At 44.6% G+C, this 20,439-nt stretch overlaps 1 protein-coding gene across 8 annotated transcripts in view; it reads right to left on the bottom strand.

Moving 5' to 3' along the window:
* The window catches only part of NTM (neurotrimin), a 966,287-nt gene that overhangs the window by 167,856 nt on the left and 777,992 nt on the right, over positions 1-20,439 (bottom strand). The window contains exon 1 of one of the 8 annotated variants that reach the window (XM_077964709.1): positions 12,142-12,371. The exons of the other annotated variants lie outside the window; for them this stretch is intronic. Within the exon in view, the coding sequence (XP_077820835.1) occupies positions 12,142-12,256 (115 nt within the window). The 5' untranslated portion in view covers positions 12,257-12,371. Of the gene's footprint in view, positions 1-12,141; positions 12,372-20,439 lie in introns of those variants that run through there. 8 annotated transcript variants of the gene reach the window in all.

Below are 20,439 nucleotides of genomic sequence, written 5' to 3'. Positions count from 1 at the left end.
ATTTCAATTCCCACTCACTCACAATAAACTAATGAGTGGTTATATTCAAGCTCTTGTAAATGAGAAAGCTGGAGCTCTGAGAGATTAAATATTAGACTGAAACATATGCAAGTGCCAATATTCAGCCATTTTGACCTATAACTTGTAGACATTTACATAGACAGTAAGATTCAAAATTCATAGCTCTTAATTAAATGCCAAGGACTTTTTATCACTACAAAAGATTCAGCTTATCCTATGTGATATACAGAAGTATATCCTATGTGTATACAGAAGTAACCAAGAGGTGGACGTTAGAGGGAGACAGGTGTATATGTGCATCTAATAGAGCTTTTCTAAAGGAAGTAAGACCTAGATTAATACGTAGGTAGTTGCTCATCACTGACAGTGTTCAAATAAATGGTAGATACTCCCTAGCCATATACCTATTATAGAGGGAATTCAGGCTTTGGAAATGGAATTGGAGGAAGATCTATGATCTGGAATCCCCATGACCTTAAAGAGAACATCTCTTATTCTTTAGAGGCCTATGGGTATTGGTGACATGAAGAGTATTGGTGAAAATGAAGGACACAGATTTTTCCACTTTGATGTTCACATTGTTTCTGTTAAATATTTCCCAAGAATCATTTTCAACAGCACCTGATGTGGCTGTCCAGGCTCAGTCAGCACTCGGCCCACAGCATCTGAAGGTTGGCAGCTGCTGGTTTCTGTGGCCCCATGAGCTACCTGTGCTCCCTCTCCATCCCAGAGTGAAGAGCTAATCAAAGTCACTCTTTTCCTAAACAGAGGCTCTGCTAGGTCTTGGAATAACTTCCTAAGATTTCTGGAGATGCAGGACCTAATAAGCAAAGATGGGAAAACTGAGGAGAAAGAAAGATGGGATGAACTGAATAGGAAGATGGGATGAACGGAAGTCAGATAGGAAGATAGGCACGGCTCTCTGCAAACATCCATGTAGACAGCAACATACCACAGTCCTGCCAGAGAAACTCCATACATGTCGACTTGCATTTCTTTTCTCATGCTTGTCTGTCACTATTTTGCTTCTCATCTTTAAAGTCACCAACCCTAGCCTCAGCCAATGATAGTGCCAGTGTAAGAAGCTATTCAAAAAGTAAAAACTTGGCCAGGCACAGTGGTTCACACCTGTAATCCCAGCACCTTGGGAGGCCAAGGAGGGTGGATCACGAGCTCAGGGATCGAGACCATCCTGGCTAACATGGTGAAACTCCGTCTCTACTAAAAACAAAAACTCAGCCAGGCGTGGAGGTGGGCGCCTGTAGTCCCAGCTACACAGGAGGCTGAGGCAGGAGAATTGCTTGAGGTTGCAGTGAGCTGAGATCCCGCCACTGCACTCCGACCTGGGTGACAGCGCGAGACTCCATCTCAAAAAAAAAAAAAAAAGAAAAAAGTAAAAAAGTAAAAAATTAAACCTAGATATCACTCTGGCTAATATGACTGTTTGGGAATGTCTGGATCTCTCAGAAAGACTTTCATAAAGTGTGTGATGCTCCATCCTACAATGGATGGCAACAGCTGACTACTCAACCATTGGCCCTTAGAGAGAAGAGAAAGAGAAAGAATGAAGCAGAGGCCCAAAGTAAGTGGAAATCCAAATACCCGTGTGATTATAACCTCTGACTCAAATCCTAGGAATATTAGACACAAAAAGAAGGAGGAGGGGGTGGATGGATAATGAGTTTGATAATATCTGGAGAGCTCTGTGATGTCTGACTCTAAAATCAGTTCTGCACACCATTTGCCTACTCAATAGTTTTGGTGGTCGGAATCTGAAAGTCCTTCCTTGCACTATGACCTGAATCCCAGGGAGCATAAGCCTCTGTGTCTAAGACAAGTGTAAAGTGAAGATCTGCTTGACAGAGGCGCAGCCTTATTTATAGTGCACTGGCAAGGCAAGCTCCTTCTCAACTCCGGGCTCCTCCCTTTCCTACAGGCAGGTTTGTCTCTGGCCCTAAGTTGACTTAAAGATTCCCCAGGAGAGCTGGCCTGAAAATCAGTTCTAAAAGCCAAAAAAAATGAGGAGAGCCAGATTAAAGTATCAGCCCAGAATTTACGCTCTGGACTTAAGGTTTAATAATGCAACAGAAAATCAATATTTAATAAAGCAAATGATGGAGAAAAACACTGCCCGGGAGATGAGGCTGCTGCGCTGTTTTCAAACGTCTCAGTCCCAGAGGAGGTTGAGTTGGCAGGATGGATTGGAGGCCAGGCTGACGGGAGAATCTGGCATGCAGACAATTCCAGGTCTCATTGATTCCTATTCTGTTATCTTGTGGGCTTGCTGGTCATTTTTATTAAAGGGCTAACACAGAATTACAATGAAAGTGATATGAGATACCTAATAGAGTAGAGGCAAATGGACCAAGTCAACCTTCAACCAGCAATCCAGGATTGTCCTTATCCAGGCAAGAAGGCCATCTAGGTTCATAAGCTATTTGGAGAAATGAGAGGAAAAGAATGGGCCTAGGATTTGCCCTCTTTAGATGTATTTCTGAAAGGTAGCATCTGATGAGTTGTATGGGCCTCACCCATCATCAAATGAAGTGTGGTTCAATAGACATATTTAGCACAAGCAGTGTCTTGTACAGTGGCTTCCACTTAGTAGGAATGCTAATTGTCACCGACTGATTAACGTATCTTGTGAATACTGGGTCCAGGAATGCAAAATTACTTGGGTCCTCTGATTACTACGTGGATCACAAAGCATTTTTGACCTGCAGGAAAACGGAATTTCATTAGATAGTTCTCTATGCTGCACTCTCTACAGCAATTTAAAGTATTTCCAGTTAGTCGCTTTTCACTGGAAGTTATTCTTCCCTTTGTGGGCAAAACAGGCTTCATCCTCTCTGTTTCTTTCTGGTCTGGATATCTGGGTCGTAGTTTGTTTCAGATTCGTATTTGGCTAAGGGGAAGAATAGTTGTTAGACATCTGACAACCTCTACCTGGCCCAGAGAGAGGGTTACACATATCCACCTTGAACACGCTCACTGTGTTTCCTATCTGGCCCAGAGAGAGGGTTACACATATCCACCTTGAACAAGCTCACTGTGTTTCCTGTCATTGGAACTATGCATGACTACTATATATAATACAATAAATTATTTTGAGTCATTGTGCCTTTCCTTTGTCTAAGGCTCTCGGTGCAGCTAGGAAAAAGTACAGACAACTGAAGCCAATATGTTGCTCATAACACAAGAAGCCTCAGGCAAGATACGTGACAGCCATCGCTTGAACGGGAATGAACTCATTTGTAATGGACAGATTGGCTACTCCCATTTGTTTGCTAAAAAAACAAAATGGAGACAGCACAGTGTATTGTTTCTGGTTAATGAGGAAACTTCTTTAGAAATCCTTTTTTTTTTTTTTTTTTGAGACGGAGTCTCGCTCTGCCGCCCAGGCTGGAGTGCAGTGGCCGGATCTCAGCTCACTGCAAGCTCCGCCTCCCGGGTTTACGCCATTCTCCTGCCTCAGCCTCCCGAGTAGCTGGGACTACAGGCGCCCGCCACCTCGCCCGGCTAGTTTTTTGTATTTTTTAGTAGAGACGGGGTTTCACCATGTTAGCCAGGATGGTCTCGATCTCTCGACCTCGTGATCCGCCCGTCTCGGCCTCCCAAAATATACAACTACAGATTACAAAGAGAGTAGAATTTTGAGAAGGAGGCAAGTCAAGATGAGAGGAAAAGAAAACTTGGCATGGTGACTCACACCTGCAGTCCCAGCACCTCAGGAAGCTGAGACAGGAAAATCACTTGAGGAGTTGAAGACCAGCCTAACAAGATCCCATCTCTACAAACAAACAAAAAATGTTTAAAAACAAAAAGAAGAGAAGAACTCAAACTCCAAAAAATAAAGAACAATGTCAATGTTGCCCATCATTGTACATGCCAGTCATATAACTGGCATACAGCAAGTGCTAAGTTCATTTTTATTGAATGAATGAATAAGATAGAATAGAGTAAAACAGGATAGAATAAAGTGCATTTTTTAAAGTAGAATTAAAAAACATGCCACGATGGAAGTGAGAGAAGCAAGGTCAGGTATAACTGCATGAGTGAGAGATGTCCAGGGAGAAATCTTAGCTTGGTCATTGGTTTATCCTCTGAATTCTTCAACATGCCTCTAAAAACACTAAATAGACAACAACGGTCCTCTCACATCTCTTGCTGGTGATGTGCTATGAGATTGTGAGGCAGGCAGGATCCAGAAAGTAGCCATAATGCTAGGAATGATGGTCAGTGCCACATTTAGGTGTATTCCCGAGAGGTGGAACCTTATGACACGTGCCAGACTCACTCATCATGAAAGGAGGAACTGCGGAGGAATGGGCCAATTTAGCACAAGCAGCATATTGAACAGTGGCTTGCGCTTAGTAGGAATGCAAATTGCCACTGACTGATGAATGCATCTTGAGAATACTGGGTCCAGGAATGCAAAATTACTTCAGTTCTCTCTAATTACTGTGCGGATTGCATAGCATTCTGAGCTGCAGGAAAACTGAATTTCATTAGACAGATCTCCACACTGCACTCTCTAATCCACTCACCCTACTCCATGTGCTGGGGCTTCACTTCCTTTCAAGATTTTGACAAACATTTTGTCTGCATAAGCCTTGTAGTTTGGAATCCTGAAATCCTGGGTGCCAAATAGTGTTGTGATTAATTCATACCCATCTCCAGATTATCGTGGGTGAGGTTTCTGCAACAGACTAGTAGATAATGAGGTCTCACTAATAGAGACCATGAGGTGGGCAAGGAGGGCTGACTCATTGCAAAACTGACATAATAGGTCTAGTAAATGACACCTGGAACTAAGTGATTCAAAAAGGTTGAGAAAACTAGGTCATGTTCTCTAGAATACATTATATGGCACTTTTGTGGAGCTGCTGTCTGTTCACTTCTGATGGGGATAGTAAAGAAAAGTGCTACAAGATTGTGTCAAAACTACAATAAGCAGGATACAGCATTAAAAGCCAAGGAAAACTTGGGCCATAAAGGGCTTTAGGTGAAAATTTTCAACACTGAGAGGAATTGATATATCTACTAAATAGCTCAGGGGCTGCCATCAGAGCAAGCTGTAATAATTATTTTATTTATAAAACTCTCGCTTCCTCTCAGGTGCTCAAGGCACTGTACAATAGCACCAAATAAATTAAATTAAAGCATGAAATATTAGGAAAATGCAATGAAATCAACATTTCCAAGGAAACAGGAGAGCCCAAAAAGAAATAAAAGAAGAAGGCCTCTGCAAGAAGCAGCACTTAGCAGAGGGATGCTTTTGAGAAAGGAGAGAGAGCTCAGCCTCTTAGAGAGGGAACAGCTCTACAGTCAGGCTTCATTCAATAGCAGATAAGGGTTCAAGCCCCATCTTTTATTTGGATGATCTTCAGCAAGACTTAAACCCCCCTAAGCCTCAGTTTCCTCACTAAAAGGGTTCATATCACACTCACATCTACTACCTATGATTGTTGGGAGATTTAAATGAGATTCTGTAAGTTAAGCCTAGTACCTGTCACATTATGTACCATTATGTACCAATAAATGTTTGCTTTTATTTTAGTGTGACCATGTGACACAAGATGCACAGTGGAGGACAGAGACTGTAGGAAGGCAATGAGTTAGGTAAATGGGATAAATGGCTGAAGCAAGGCCATGACAGCAAAGATGGGGAATTCTGAGTGACGGGCATGTACAGCAGCAAATGACTGAATGAGGAGTACTACGGAAAGGGACACATCAAGGATGACCTCTAGTTCTCTATCTTGAGAAATGGGTTTTACCACTCCAAGACTGCTGATACAGAAGCAAGAGGAATTTGGGGTGGTAAGGGAGGTGGGGCAAGCTGATTTGTTTACTTTTGAATACATTGTGCCACTTTTGAGAGGCAATTCCATTAATTTCCTACAAACGTAGCTTTGCTGGTGTTGGAAATAAAGATATCGCTATCATGGGTAAAAGCACTGCAGGTAAAGTCCTGGGCCTGGGTGGGTCACTGGACAGCACGCAGCCTAAGTGAGAATAACAGAAGACTATGTGTAGGCCAACAGGGGAGGGGGAGCTGAGAATAAAACAGCCATTTAGACAGAGTCCAAGGAGGCAAGGGGAAACTCAGGAAGAGTAGCATTTGCATGCGCTGAGGGACAATATCCTTAGAGAGTAAGCTCCAATCTCCATGGCATCTTTGCTAGATGGTATTGAAACCAGTGACGGAGACAATAATGTCTCCTGATGTAAATCACCCCATAGAGAACAGGCCTTGGGAGTTCACAGGGTCAGAGCTGTGCCTGTGATCAGCATTATGAAGGTCTTCACATCTGCCTTAGTGATGAGATTGAGAAGAACTTGCAGAAGAACATTAAGTGTCCCCATTTGTGACAACAAGTTAGAGGAACAACATGGCAACAGTAGATTTAGATGCTGGTTCTACCTCAGCCAAACCAATGGCCAGACATTCCATCAGCAATCATCGCTGAGTTTGCTGATGTCACCTTGTGCAGAGTGCATTTACATAGCACACATCATCCTCAATGAGTTCATGGTCTAAGAAAGACATGTATTCTTTACTTGTGTACTACTTTTGAAAATCCAAAGTTGGTATTACTGACGATTGCCTTCTGAGCCCATGAGATTGCCCAGTGAGGCTGATGTTTAATGGATGGTTCTTTCCCCACAGCAAAAACAATTACCATATGCTGGGCTAGATTATGGCACTTTTTTATGGTATCATCTCATGTTATCACCTTACAAGAATTCTGCCAGACAGGATTTATTATATCCTCATTTTACAGATGGAAAAAAAACAAAGCCAGAGAACACATAAAACCCAAGATTACACAGCGATTTTTCCAACCCAGTTGGTGTCTCAGTCCAAATTCTTACCCACCATATTGTATTTTGTTTCCTCACACACTTAAGAAAAGATTTGTCTTTCACCACAGGCAAGAGAAGGAGCCCTAGAGGAGAGGTGGGAGAGCTCGGATTAGTCCTTCCTACCGCACTTAACCAGCAGCATGGCCTTGGATAAGCCAGTTAACCTCTTCAGTTTCATGTTTTCCCATGTGTGAAATTAGGACAGTGGTTCTCAACATGTGTAAACAACAGAAACTTCCAGGAGTTAAAAAAAAAAACCAAAGACGCCATGGCCTTACCCCCAGTAAATTGAGTCAGAATTTCTGAGGAGGACCTCAACATTGGTATTGCCTAACAATACCCCAACTATCTGCAATGCGCAGTAGAGCTGAGAATCACCGGCTAGGTGGCCTCCAGGGAGGCTTTTACCTCTAAAACAACTTGAGCCCACGCATGTGCTTGCTATTGGGATACAGTCCTTTGAGTCAGGTTAACCTGATCCTTTGCTTATAAGGGGAAGCGTAGTGTTTGAGGTGGGTGTGAATTTCTGAATTCAAACTCTGGCTCTGCCACTTACCAATGTGTAACCTTACTTGGGTTAGTTAGTCTCCTCATTTCTAAAGGAAGGGAAGTGACAGCATCTATCGCACAGGGCTGTTTGACCATTAAATGAGATAGTATGAATAATGAGCTTCGTCTAGTTCCTGGCTGCCACATAATCAGGTTTCAATAAGCTATAGATATAAATAGCATTATCATTGCATGATGAAATCTGCCTGCTACTGTTTTCCTACTGTTGTCTCTAAAAGTTCGGCGACATGAGAAGCTATGTTTACATCTCCCATGGCTAGACCAGTTAGGGGCACCCGAGTCATTGTGCCCTAGGAAAGGACCCCAGCCTGGAGCAGAAGAGGCCTCTGGGCCTAGAGGGGCCAGAGCAGACCCTTGGGACTCAACCCACAATTCTGTCATGTGGCTGCTGCACTCTTCCAGAAAATCTCCTTTTCCTGAGATGCTTGCCTCTGGCTGGGCCAGAACAAATCGCAGGTAGGGCCTCTCTGCAGACGCGCCTTCCACTGGGCTCCCGGTGGCTGGTGGAGTGGCCATCACACTTCTGGTGATTGGTACTTTCACAGCTGATCCTTCTCTTGGGGTGGACCAGGGGAGAGTTAGGTAAATCATCAGCCCCTTTGAGTAGCTCCTCTTCCCTTTTCCTTCTGTGGTCTTCACATTCACTCTGGCTAAGTATCACATGTCCATTACACCTATTGCTCATAGACAGAAACCTCCTCCCCCACACACACTCACACATACTCCACAAACACACACAAGATCACATACACACTCCCTACACACACACACACACACTCACATACACACTCCCTACACAAACACACACACAAGATCACATACACACTCCCTACACAAACACACTCACACATACTCCACAAACACACACACAAGATCACATACACACTCCCAACACAAACACACACACTCACATACACACTCCCTACACACACACACAAGATCACATACACACTCCCTACACAAACACACACACTCATACACACTCCCTACACAAACACACACACAAGATCACATACACACTCCCTACACACATACACTCACATACACACTCCCTACACAAACACACACACAAGATCACATACACACTCCCTACACAAACACACACACTCATACACACTCCCTACACAAACACACACACAAGATCACATACACACTCCCTACACACATACACTCACATACACACTCCCTACACAAACACACACACAAGATCACATACACACTCCCTACACACATACACTCACATACACACTCCCTACACAAACGCACACATACACACTCCATACACAAACACACACACAAGATCACATACACACTCCTTACACAAACACACACACTCACATACACACTCCCTACACACACACACAAGATCACATACATACTCCCTACACAAACACACTCACACATACTCCACAAACACACACACAAGATCACATACACACTCCCAACACAAACACACACATTCACATACACACTCCTAAAAAAACACACACAGAAGATCACATACACACTCCCTACACAAACACACACACTCACATACACACTCCCTACACAAACACACACAGAAGATCACATACACACTCCCTACACAAACACACACACTCACATACACACTCCCTACACAAACACACACACAAGATCACATACACACTCCTTACACAAACACACACACACACATGCCCCACACAAACACATACACACACACATGCTCCACACACAGAAGCACTCACATACATACTCCCGCACAAACACACACATCCACACTCCCCCACCCACACTTCCCAAACATATACAAGCATTCACATACACGCTCTCGACAAAAACACACATGTCCCACAAATACACACATGCCCCACACAAACACATACACACACTCACAGTCCTCCCCACGTACCCCTCCACACAATCACATCAACAACACAAACACATGCACACTCTTCACACATACAGAAGCACTTACATACTCCCCACACAAACATAAACACACTCACATACACACTCCCCATAAACATACAAACACACACACTTTCCCCCACATACACACTCACATACCCACTCCCCCAAAACCACAAATACACTCCTATACACAGGCACATTACAGAAGGGACAGAGCATGCACACTTACACACTCCCCTCACACACACACTCCCAGACCCACGCACTTTCCATTAGGACGTAACATGTCTGGATCTCAAGAAAGAAACCTGAAACCCAGCGTCTTCCTTCCCTGCACTGTGCACGCAGAGAATTTCAACTGGGGTTGGATGTGGGCTCCCCAAGGGAAATGAGACATTAGGAGTGAAACTGCAGCTCAATTTCAAGATGTGCTTATTAAGTGAAATGAAAAATAAATAACTAAAAAGGTGCATCTGATTATCTTATCCTCTCTACAACGGCCATGTGGGCTCTGAGTGTCGGAGGCGAAACCCACGGGGCCCTTCCGTGGAGAAGCAGCGCAGCAGGAAGCGTCGGGGACGGCGCGGCTGCGGTTGCGCGAGGAGGGAGTGGCAGTCTGGGCGCACAGGGCTGCGCACGGGGAGAAAGCGGACACTGGGTAAGACACAGGGATGGCGACCGGCAAGGGGGCGCCAGGGCAAGAGGAGAGGAAGCAAAGGACGTTGGGGGAAGAAGATTGTGGCAAATGTGAAACTGGAGGGCGCACGAGCACTGGTGCACAGTGCCCAGAACCGAAGGTCAACAGGAAGAATGGGGCTGGCGAAGCGTGAGAGAATGGGAGGATCTGATAGGAGCGCGCCTGAGAGTAAAACAGCACACCATGAAAAAGAACAGAAAGAAAGGATGAAAAACGGTGAATAGGCAGAAGATGACAAAAAGAGCATTTTATGGGGGGCGGGGGGGAAGCTGCTGGAAAGACCAGATGAGAAACAGCCTCCAAGAGCTAGGCGGAAAATAGCAGAGAAGAGCACTGTGTATGGAAAGGAAGAAGGGTGTCCATCCATGCTCTTCTAAACAGGGTGCTGCACTCACTCCAGTGGGGGGAATCCGTCCACAACTGAAGCCTCACTGGAGGAGCAGCGATGGTATGAAAACAGGAGCTCAGCTCCTCGTCACCGCCGCTGGGCAGCCCTGGGCAGGCAGGCAGGCAGGCAGGGAGGATCCCACAACGCTGTGAACCACGGAGGTCCTTTGGTTTCGGCATTGCTCCAAGATACCCTCTTTTCAAAACAGAAACCAAGGGAGGAATTCTCCTGAATTGGGTCTGCTCTCCCTTAACTTGGCTCCTTCTGCCCTTAAGAAATATCCCTTGGACACAGGAAGAGGAACATCACACACCGAGTCCTATTGTGGGGAGGGGGTAGGGGGGAGGGATAGCATTAGGAGATATACCTAATGTAAATGACGAGTTAATGGGTGCAGCGCACCAACATGGCACATGTATACATATGTAACAAACCTGCACGTTGTGCACATGTACCCTAGAACTTAAAGTATAATTTAAAAAAAAAATATCTCAAAGTCACCAGCAGGGCTTCCCAGGCCCTGGGCCATCTGCTGCGGCTCCCCTCCCGGGTCTCTCCTCTCACCCTCCTCCTTCTCTCACTGCCCACGGGGGATGCCTTTTCCTTCTCTACAGCGACCCTGCCCTCATCGGTGCCCCATCCCCATACTTGTCATTTTTTGTACAGAAGGTTTCACCTTCCCCATGCCACCCAGCTAATCCTCCTCAGCTCTCAACCAGGCAATGCTTCATTTCCAAAGTCCCTGGGCTTCTTTAAGGTCCTGCCCTGGGTGCTGGCACAGCCCCTGGTACTCAGTCCAGCTCTCTCCCTATGTTATAAGAAGCTACTGACTTCTCCAGTCACCCGCCCACATATTATTTCTTTGGGGTTAAGTAGGGCATTTGTGTTCTACCCTGAGTGTAGCATGATGCCTGGCTCGTAGTAGAGGTTCACGGAATATTTGATGGCTGAAGGAAAGAAGAAAAGATTATTGCTATACATGCATCTTTCGTCAAGCAGGTCCTGGGCTGAAAGGTGAGGCAGGCATTTGATGTGTTGGTGGGAGAGGGGTGAAGGCCTTGCTTCAGCTCCCCTTCCCTGCCAGGCCATGAGCTTCATGAACCGCCGTGGCCAAGACTGGCCCTCGAGGACACTTCCTGGTGCATTAGCTATCACCTGTGCGACCAGACTGACCAGGCTGACTCAATCACAGGAAGCTTTTCCACATGAAAAATTCATTTGCCAAATGAACCCCAGAAAAAGTAAAAAGAATTTCTTGACTATATTATTGCCAGTCCCAAATGGGCCGCATGCTGCCCTGTCCAAAGAGGGCAAAGGAATGGCTGCCACATCTCAGTGAGTATCAGTGAGGGACCAAAGCCAGGTAACTCTTTAGAAAAACAAAGTGGGAGAAGGTAGAATAAGCCTGCGCTGACCCACTTAGGGGAGAAGCTCCTCTTCATGTCTGTTTCCCATTTTTCATTTGAACAACAGTGCAGCAACAAGCTCAGGGAGATGAAAGCCACACTGTAATTAGAAACCGGGAACACGCCCGCTCACCTATTTGACACAGTTCCTACTAATCAGCATGAACCTCATTTAGGATTTGATGTAAGAAATGTTCCCAATTTGACCTTCAGCTGCCTCTGGCCTTAACTCTCTGGGCTCCAGCCTGTGATTCCCAATCTTACCCCCACGAAGTTCCCCACCCACGCCTGCACACCTGGGCTCTTCAGGTTCGGTGGGTCTGTGGAGTGGTCTCCACTCTTCTTTTTTTTCTGGAAAGTTCCTCCAAAGATTCCAAGGCAGGCAGCAGGAATGAGTGGTCTGGCAAACATTCTGTGATATCTCTGGTTTTGGTATCCTCTGAACCTGTTCTCCTTTCTGCTTTTAAATAGCTTCTCCTATTTAAAAGGCTCTCTTGGTTCTTTATCCTGTCTTATCCTATCTTATTTCAAGCTTTACCCTTTGTTCACACAAACCTTATCTCCTGTTGGTGACATAATTTCATGTCCATAATCCAAAGGCCATATTCCCAGAATTCCAAACAGAAACAAAGTCTGGCACATTCTTTCCCTTATTTGTAAACGTATAAACTTGAAACTTTTACAAAGGTGTAAACTTTAAATTTCATTGAATTACTCCCTTAGCAACCGCACATGGAGAATAAATGTGTCCCTTAGGAACAGGATCATCCAGGAAAACGGGAACCATGTGGCCACGGGACCCTCCTGCTCTTCCTGTATGTGCCCTCTGGCCACGGATCGGCTGCTCTAAAGCACTGTTTGTCCAGCCCCTCAAGGTGAGAGGGGGGTCTCCCGGTCAGGAACACAGGATAATACAGTCTCAGCCTTGTGTGCATTCTCTCTCAGTCTCCCTGAACAAAACTCCCCCCTCCAATCCATCCTTCTTTCTGATGCCAGAGATCTATCTGAAATACAACTCATTTAATTTCCCTGTTCAACCATTCCTATACTTCCCCATCCCCTCCACAGTGAAATCCACACCTTGGGGGTGGCAGAGATCTGGCACCCTCCTGTTGTCCAGGCTGTGGTGTGGCCCCATCATTCCTGTTTTCTGTCCATCCCACAGCCTGGAGGGACCCATCTTTGGTCTCTCGGAGTCCTTCCTGCTGTGTGCGTTGTTCCTTCAGTCTACTTCAATTCTTTATCTTGCTAAGAAAATGCATTCTGCAAAACTCGGCTGAATGGCACCTGGTCTGAGACTAGAGGGACCAAAACTTTGATAGAAGTAACAGAGAAGTTCAAGCTCTCATTCCTGAGCAAAGAGAGAGCAAACGCTGAGAAAAAATGATCGAGTCCACTTAATGATGGGCCTTTGTTTTCATTCATTTATTTATTTGACAGATACTTACAGAGTACCCACTGTGCACCAGACCCTTTTCTAGGCACTTGGAACACAACAATGAACACTCCAGACCAAGCCCCACCCTCATGGCACACATGTTCTGGAGGAGTGAAACAGGCTACCACTCTCCAACACGGAAATATCCATTATGCCAATAGGTGACTTATTTTATAAAGAACAAACAAGGCAAGAAAGGTGCTAGGGTGTGATGATGTGGGGTTGGAAGCTCTGTTTTATGCAGGTGGTGAAGAAGGCCTCTGCCCTAACGTGACCTTGAACAGAGACCTAAGAAAGAGAGCCCCAAGGACACCTGGCATGGGGCACCAGCAGAGGGAGCTTTAAGGCCCGGAAGCCAGGAGGCTGCCTCGGTGTATTACAGGCATATCAAGAAACAACAGGTGCTGGAGAGGATGTGGAGAAATAGGAACACTTTTACACTGTTGGTGGGATTGTAAGCTAGTTCAACCATTATGGAAAACAGTATGGCGATTCCTCAAGGATCTAGAACTAGATGTACCATATGACCCAGCCATCCCATTACTGGGTATATACCCAAAGGATTATAAATTATGCTGCTATAAAGACACATGCACACGTATGTTTATTGCAGCACTATTCACAATAGCAAAGACTTGGAATCAACCCAAATGTCCATCAGTGACAGATTGGATTAAGAAAATGTGGCACATATACACCATGGAATACTATGCAGCCATAAAAAAGGATGAGTTTGAGTCCTTTGTAGGGACTTGGATGCAGCTGGAATCCATCATTCTTAGCAAACTATCACAAGAACAGAAAACCAAACACCGCATGTTCTCACTCATAGGTGGGAACTGAACAATGAGATCACTCGGACTCAGGAAGGGGAACATCACACACCGGGGCCTATCATGGGGAGGGGGGAGGGGGGAGGGATTGCATTGGGAGTTATACCTGATGTAAATGACGAGTTGATGGGTGCAGCACAGCAACATGGCACAAGTATACATATGTAACAAAACTGCACGTTACGCACATGTACCCTACAACTTAAAGTATAATAATAATAAATAAATTAAAAAAAAAAAAAAAAAAAAAAAAGAAGTAGTGAAGACAGGGTAAGAAAAAGGGAGTGTGTGCGGAGGGGAGACCAGGGAGACACTGGTGGCCGGACAAAGGAAGACCTTTTAGGCCACAGTAGGCATGTTAGGACCTGAGGTGAGCCGGGAAGTGACTAAATCAGGAACAACAAAGCCTGTACAGAAATGCTTTCACTGAGCGTGGAGAACAGATGATAGGGAATAAGAAGGAAAAAAGCAGGCCAGTTAGGTAGAAAGCTGTGGAACACTCCAGACAAAGGTAACAGCAGCTTGGGAGAGGGCAGAAGAGGCAGGACTGGATAAAACTCCAAATTCAGAAAATCTAGCAGGACATGCTGAGGATTGAGGAAGAGTACGGGAAAAGGACAACAGGGAAGATGGACTGCAGCTTTCACATGAGCCACTGGAAGAATGCAGTTGCCATTTACCAGACGGCAAGAGTCCAGGAGGAGCAGGTAGGTCTAGGGTTGGAGTCAGGGGATAGTCGGGAAAGCAGGCTAGAAAATTCAAGAGATCTATGTTGTACATTTTCAGTTTGAGATGCCTATGAGACACAGAGTGGAGATAAAACACAAATACGAGGCCCCTCTCCCAGTTAGCAAGAGAATGTTTAGCAATTTTAATCTTCAACTCTGGTCCCACATTCACAAACCAAATCTCACAGCCTAATGTTAGGCAGCATCAATGGTTTCCTCTCATTAAAACCATATTTGGCAGAGGTGTCCTTCCTCCCCTGCTTCCATACCCTAGGGCCCCTGGGACAGAAATTTTCAACATCAAAAAGTATCATCTTAGTTTTGAAATGTGGATGACTCCATCTGCTCCTGTAGATACCCCAAGGACAAAAAGCTAATGCCTCATTGCATTTACATGACAAGGGTGCATCTCCAAAGAGATTCTTTTTAAAAAGAAATAATGAAAAAGATGAGTGTTACTTCATCTCTCACGGTGACAAAGACTACATTTGGGGCAGATTTCAAATATCAATTTTTGGTTTTCCTATTTCCAGCCATTAAGGATTCAGCACATTGAAGGCCAGTGCATTTGCTTCCTTTTGCTATAACACATTTCTATAAATCTAGTGGCTTAACAAACAAGAGACATTGATTCTTTGATAATTCTGGAGGCTAGATGTCCAACAATAACTCTCACCACACTGAAACCAGGGTATCAGGAAGGCTGTGATTCCTACAGAGGCTCTCGAGAGACGACTGCTCCTTGGCACTCTCGGCTTCTGCTGGCTGCGGTCATTCTTTGGCTCGTGGCCACATCACTGCAACCCTGAGGGTCAGCATCTTCACATCCCTCTGCTCCCGTCTTCACACTGCCTTCTCCTCTGTGTGTGTTCCAATCACATCTCCCTCTGCCTCCCTTTCGTAAAGATTTATGTGATTGCATTTAGGGCCCAGGACAATTTCCCTATCTCAAATCTCTAAACTAATCCCATCTGTAAAGACTCTACCATGCAAAGTATAGTTTTGGGTTCCAGGGATTAGAATCTGATCTCTCTGTTTTGCCATGATTCAGCCTACTACAACTAGTAATGAAAAAAATGAATCGTTTTGTTTAATAATTATAACATAACAAAAAAAGAAACTTTACTTATCGATTATCCAACAAATAGTCCCTGAGCTCTATTAAATTACAGGCACTGGGGTCAGAATGCACAAGCGTACAGGCCTCCTGACCTCAGGAAACTGACATAATCGACCAATCACACAGACAAATGCCACATTTTAACTGTGGCAAGAACCAGGAAGAAGGGCAAGGCTCTAGCTCCTGGCGGAGGTAGGAGTGGCAGTGGTTAGCAGGTCTGGGAAAGTTCTCTATGGAAATGGCATTTGAGTCAAAGTCAGAAGGATAAATAGGACTGACTGGGTGAAAAGCAAAAGAGAATTCCAGGAAGAGTGAAGTGAATGTTCAAAGGGCCTGTGACCAGAAATAACAAGAAAAATTACACTAGACTGAAAATAGTGAGCCAGGGCATAGTATGAACCAGTAGCAGAGGTCCCCTGGAGCCCGGCCTCCAGGATTGTCAATTCCTTCATAAGGAATTGGCTGTCTTGGCTAAAGAGAAGTCCTGAGGCACCACCAGATTTGGATTTGAAAAGATCACTCAGGCCAAAGTACAGAAATGAGGGGTGAGGGGAGCAAAGTGGGTGTGGCAGAATTGCTATTTTCATTCTAAGAGTCGGGAGCTGAAACGCCACACTACTCAATTTCAAAAGGCTTTTCTACTTTCCTGGCCTTCTGGGACAGCAAAGCCTGGCTCCCAAGCTTGCAGGCATCACTCTCAGCCCAGGGACTCGCCGGCGGCTGTGAGAGCTGCTGCCCTTCCACATCCCACCTGCACCCAACCCCGTTTGCACGTCCCCATTGTAGGGACCCCTCTCATCCATCTTTGTATCCATTCCAACCTCAATTTCAGGACTTGACACATGATGGTTTATGTGTGAAAGGGAAAATAATCAAAATTTCTCATCTTTCTTTCTCAGAGTAGGAAGAAATGGCTTGGCCAGCCTAGCCCTCAGAATGAGGAACAGTGTTAGCACACAGGTCCCCTCAGTGAAATCCAGGTTTTAGGATGATAAGAACACCATAAAACATGTCCAAACAAAACTGTGAGAACACAGGAGATGGTGGCAAGAGAGCTGAGGAACAGCACCAGGTCAGAAGGCCGGAAAGCCAGGAGCAATAGAGCTCTGTGGAGGCGGCTGAGGCTGGAGAAACAGGATACGACCCAGACAGGTGTCTGGGAACAGGGACCCACATCAGCGGCAGGACATGTGTGCATTCCCTGTCTAGAGGATTGCGTCCATAGAAAGAAGACAGAAAAAGACAAATGGATGTAAGCACCTGGAAGCCTTTAGGGCTGGTAGGTGATCACAACAATGAGGGGTGCCCTTCTGCTTCCCTGCACCTACTTGGCACCTTTGTCCAGATCAAATTAGGGGACACAAAAACACTTCTATAAAAGGTATCTGATTGGGAATATCTAATCTGGAATAACTAAAATAAGGAGATCATTTTTCCAGGTAATTATCAAAATTCAGACTGTAACCCAAAACTCTTAAATCCTGAAATTTACTTCTTTCCACTAAGCTATTAAATCCCCAACGGAGCCAACACCGGGTTCATTGTGCAGACTCCCAATTAATCACAGTAGAAAGCACTGCTTGCCAAGTGAAAATCCTCTATTTTGAATTCTTAATCCCCCCACCAGCTGAGTTTACCACAAAGACATGAATATATAATTGAGACATAAAGAAAACATGCCACCAAATTAAACTGCCCTGATTTTGCATCAATAAATTCTTTCTCAAATAACATGAAATGAAGATCTCTCAAAAGCAAAGTGTGGTGCTCCAAAAACTCCAGGAGTGAATTCCTCTGCTGAGCCAAGCTCTAGCGGAAGCCAATTAGATTTCATACCAACGTTAGACATTTATTTACCACGGGCGACATTCAACAGGAATACGTCTCAACATATACTCCAAGTGGTGACACCTCAAAGTCTAAATTAGCCTGGAGACATCAGAAACAGGGAGTCTTCTCATTTGTATGTGGACTCTCAGGTAGGAGGCTGCTGAGGACCTGAGGGCTGGGGACTGCTTCCTGAAGCTGTCATGCATCCTCGGCAGCATCCTCACCCTCTCTGCCATGATCATCACCATGACAGCACAAAATCCAGTACCACACCCTCTATTTGCTAGGACACAAAGAAACGCACCTTAACTATACTATGGAAGAAGAATCATTATTACAAATTCAAATGTAAGACATACATTGTAGTGCTTTTGAAAATTGACTTGTTGGTAGAAAAGTCTTTTGCAATCTTTCCCCTTTGTGTCTTAACAATGCAAGGGGCATAGAACCAGTTGGGATTGGATATGTTCTTTCCTTCCAATATATCTCTTTTCTACCCAAGATTTATTGACCTAGGTGTTTGTCATGTTCCTTTCCACTGACAATCTTTTGAGTATTTGTCCATTGTCAAAACTATGTAACATGCACTTCCTTGAGAAAGAGAAGTAGCATTCTAGCAGGACAACAAGAAAAAACAAGCCTATTGGAAACCTATCTGGTTTCACCTGAAACTGAGATGCAGCCTACCTTTCTAGCCATATAGTGAGTGATTTCATCCCAGGAACTCTGCCCTGTGACCACATTAGCGTCCTCACTTTTCCTCCAACACACCATACACATTCAGCCTTCCAAGATTTGGACACATGATTGCTCCTGTTTGGGATGCCAGATCCCCTAAAAAAAAATTCCACTGTCCATTCAAGACCCTCATGAAATATAACTTTGTAGTTTTGTCTAATCTTGCAGGTAAATTCAATTACTCTATTTCAGTGTAGTCATAGCATTTATATGCTCAAACATCCAAATCCCTGTTACCTTATAAGACAGATATTTGTTAGTATAGTGGTCTCCTCTGCCGGACAGGGCAGGAGCTCTGTATGAATCTTTGTGTCCCCAGGACCTGGCTTCAAAACGCTGTTAAATGGAATTCAACAGGGTCAGTAGAGTGTCTTCGATCTGACAACAGATGGATGGAAACCTTCCTCATTAACTACTCCCCATGCCCTAAGAAGCTATGCACTTTAACTTTATTAAGAAGAGAGAAATGACCAGAATCTTTGGGTCTTTTGAGTGTCTAAGAATCTTCTCCTAACAGTCATGGCATCCAAGTCAGCTGCTCTTGATATTGCTGTATATACATTCTGTATGGGGGACCTTCTGAAATTAGGAATACAGTAATGAGGAAAATTTTAGATATATTATAGGATTAGCCAGATCTGTAGTGGTGGGTCATGAGACCATAAAGAGACCTCATCCAACCCTTAATTAAGAAGATTTTCTTCAAGTGCAGCTTGAATAAATCAGCACTCTGATATGGGAATGGGAGTCTAAGGGGATATATCTTGAAAAAGCTGATTATTCAGGATCTAGTGTTTGTCCTTTCCCCAAAATAAATGACATTTCTCACTTGGAAGCTGCAGAAAGAATCAAGATCCAGAAGGAATCAGAGCCATGTTTCTCAATCCTACGGTGTTAGAATCTGAGGCCGCTCAGAGGCAGCCCAGACTCCCTGGGGAAAAGCACCTAAGGGGTAAGAACTCAGGGGCTGCTTACAGACTTCCCCATGGGAGCCCGAACTGCTTACCTGGAGAGATGTTGCCTGACTTCTGTAAGTGCTTGCTGTAAAGCAATAGGGTCATCTAAACTTTCTGCTCCATTCTCTATGAACGGGTGTGAAAGGCTAGAACAGGGGACCCTATTTTTACTACTCTTCCGCAAAAGATGCCAGGTTTTCCAAACTCTGTAGGGAACATGAGGACCCCTTCCTAGCCATACCAAAAGGAAAAGAAAATGCCATTATTAAACGAATATGACTTTAACTCTGGCATTTTGCTGAGATTACTTTAGACTTTACATTTTGCCCTACTTGGCTTAGCAGACAGATAATGCTTCAGATGGGTTTACTGAAATGTGCTCTAGCCTTTCTGTCAATTTTTGTCCCTCTGTTGTCAGTAACTGCTTCAGGAAATTTTAAAACTCACCAGGTAGAACAGAGTTGCCTCATCTGCATGCTGTCTAGATAGGATACATCAATTTCAGGTAAAATGCCCTACTTCCTTGTCATTCTCCAGGGTGCTTTGAGGAGAGCTCCAATTTTGTAGTGGAATTTAATTTCCTGACTTTTTCAAAGTTCTATCAAATTTAGATACACAGTCTTATGACCAGACCAAATATACATTTTCATCTATTTCTTGAATGGGACTGGAAAAAGAGAGGTCATTTGAAAGCAGTTTGGGATGATAAGTATGCCCCACGATCCGTCACACAGGGCTACTGACATCTGGAGAACACAGATGTTCTCAGAAGGTGACTTCAGTCTATTTAGAATTGGATCATGATGTTTTCCTCTACCATGGCCTCAGCTTGAATGGCAAGTGTTGGTGCAAAGATCTGCAGAGCTCTCCGGGAGCCTTGTCCTACCAGAAGGGCATGGTGCCTTCTGGGTGACATGTCTGGAGACACAGAAAGCTTTGCTTTCAAAGGAA

The sequence above is a fragment of the Macaca mulatta genome, chromosome 14 (assembly GCF_049350105.2).
Source record: "Macaca mulatta isolate MMU2019108-1 chromosome 14, T2T-MMU8v2.0, whole genome shotgun sequence".
NCBI lineage: Eukaryota > Metazoa > Chordata > Mammalia > Primates > Cercopithecidae > Macaca > Macaca mulatta.
This window is presented reverse-complemented; position numbering and strand designations above follow the sequence as displayed.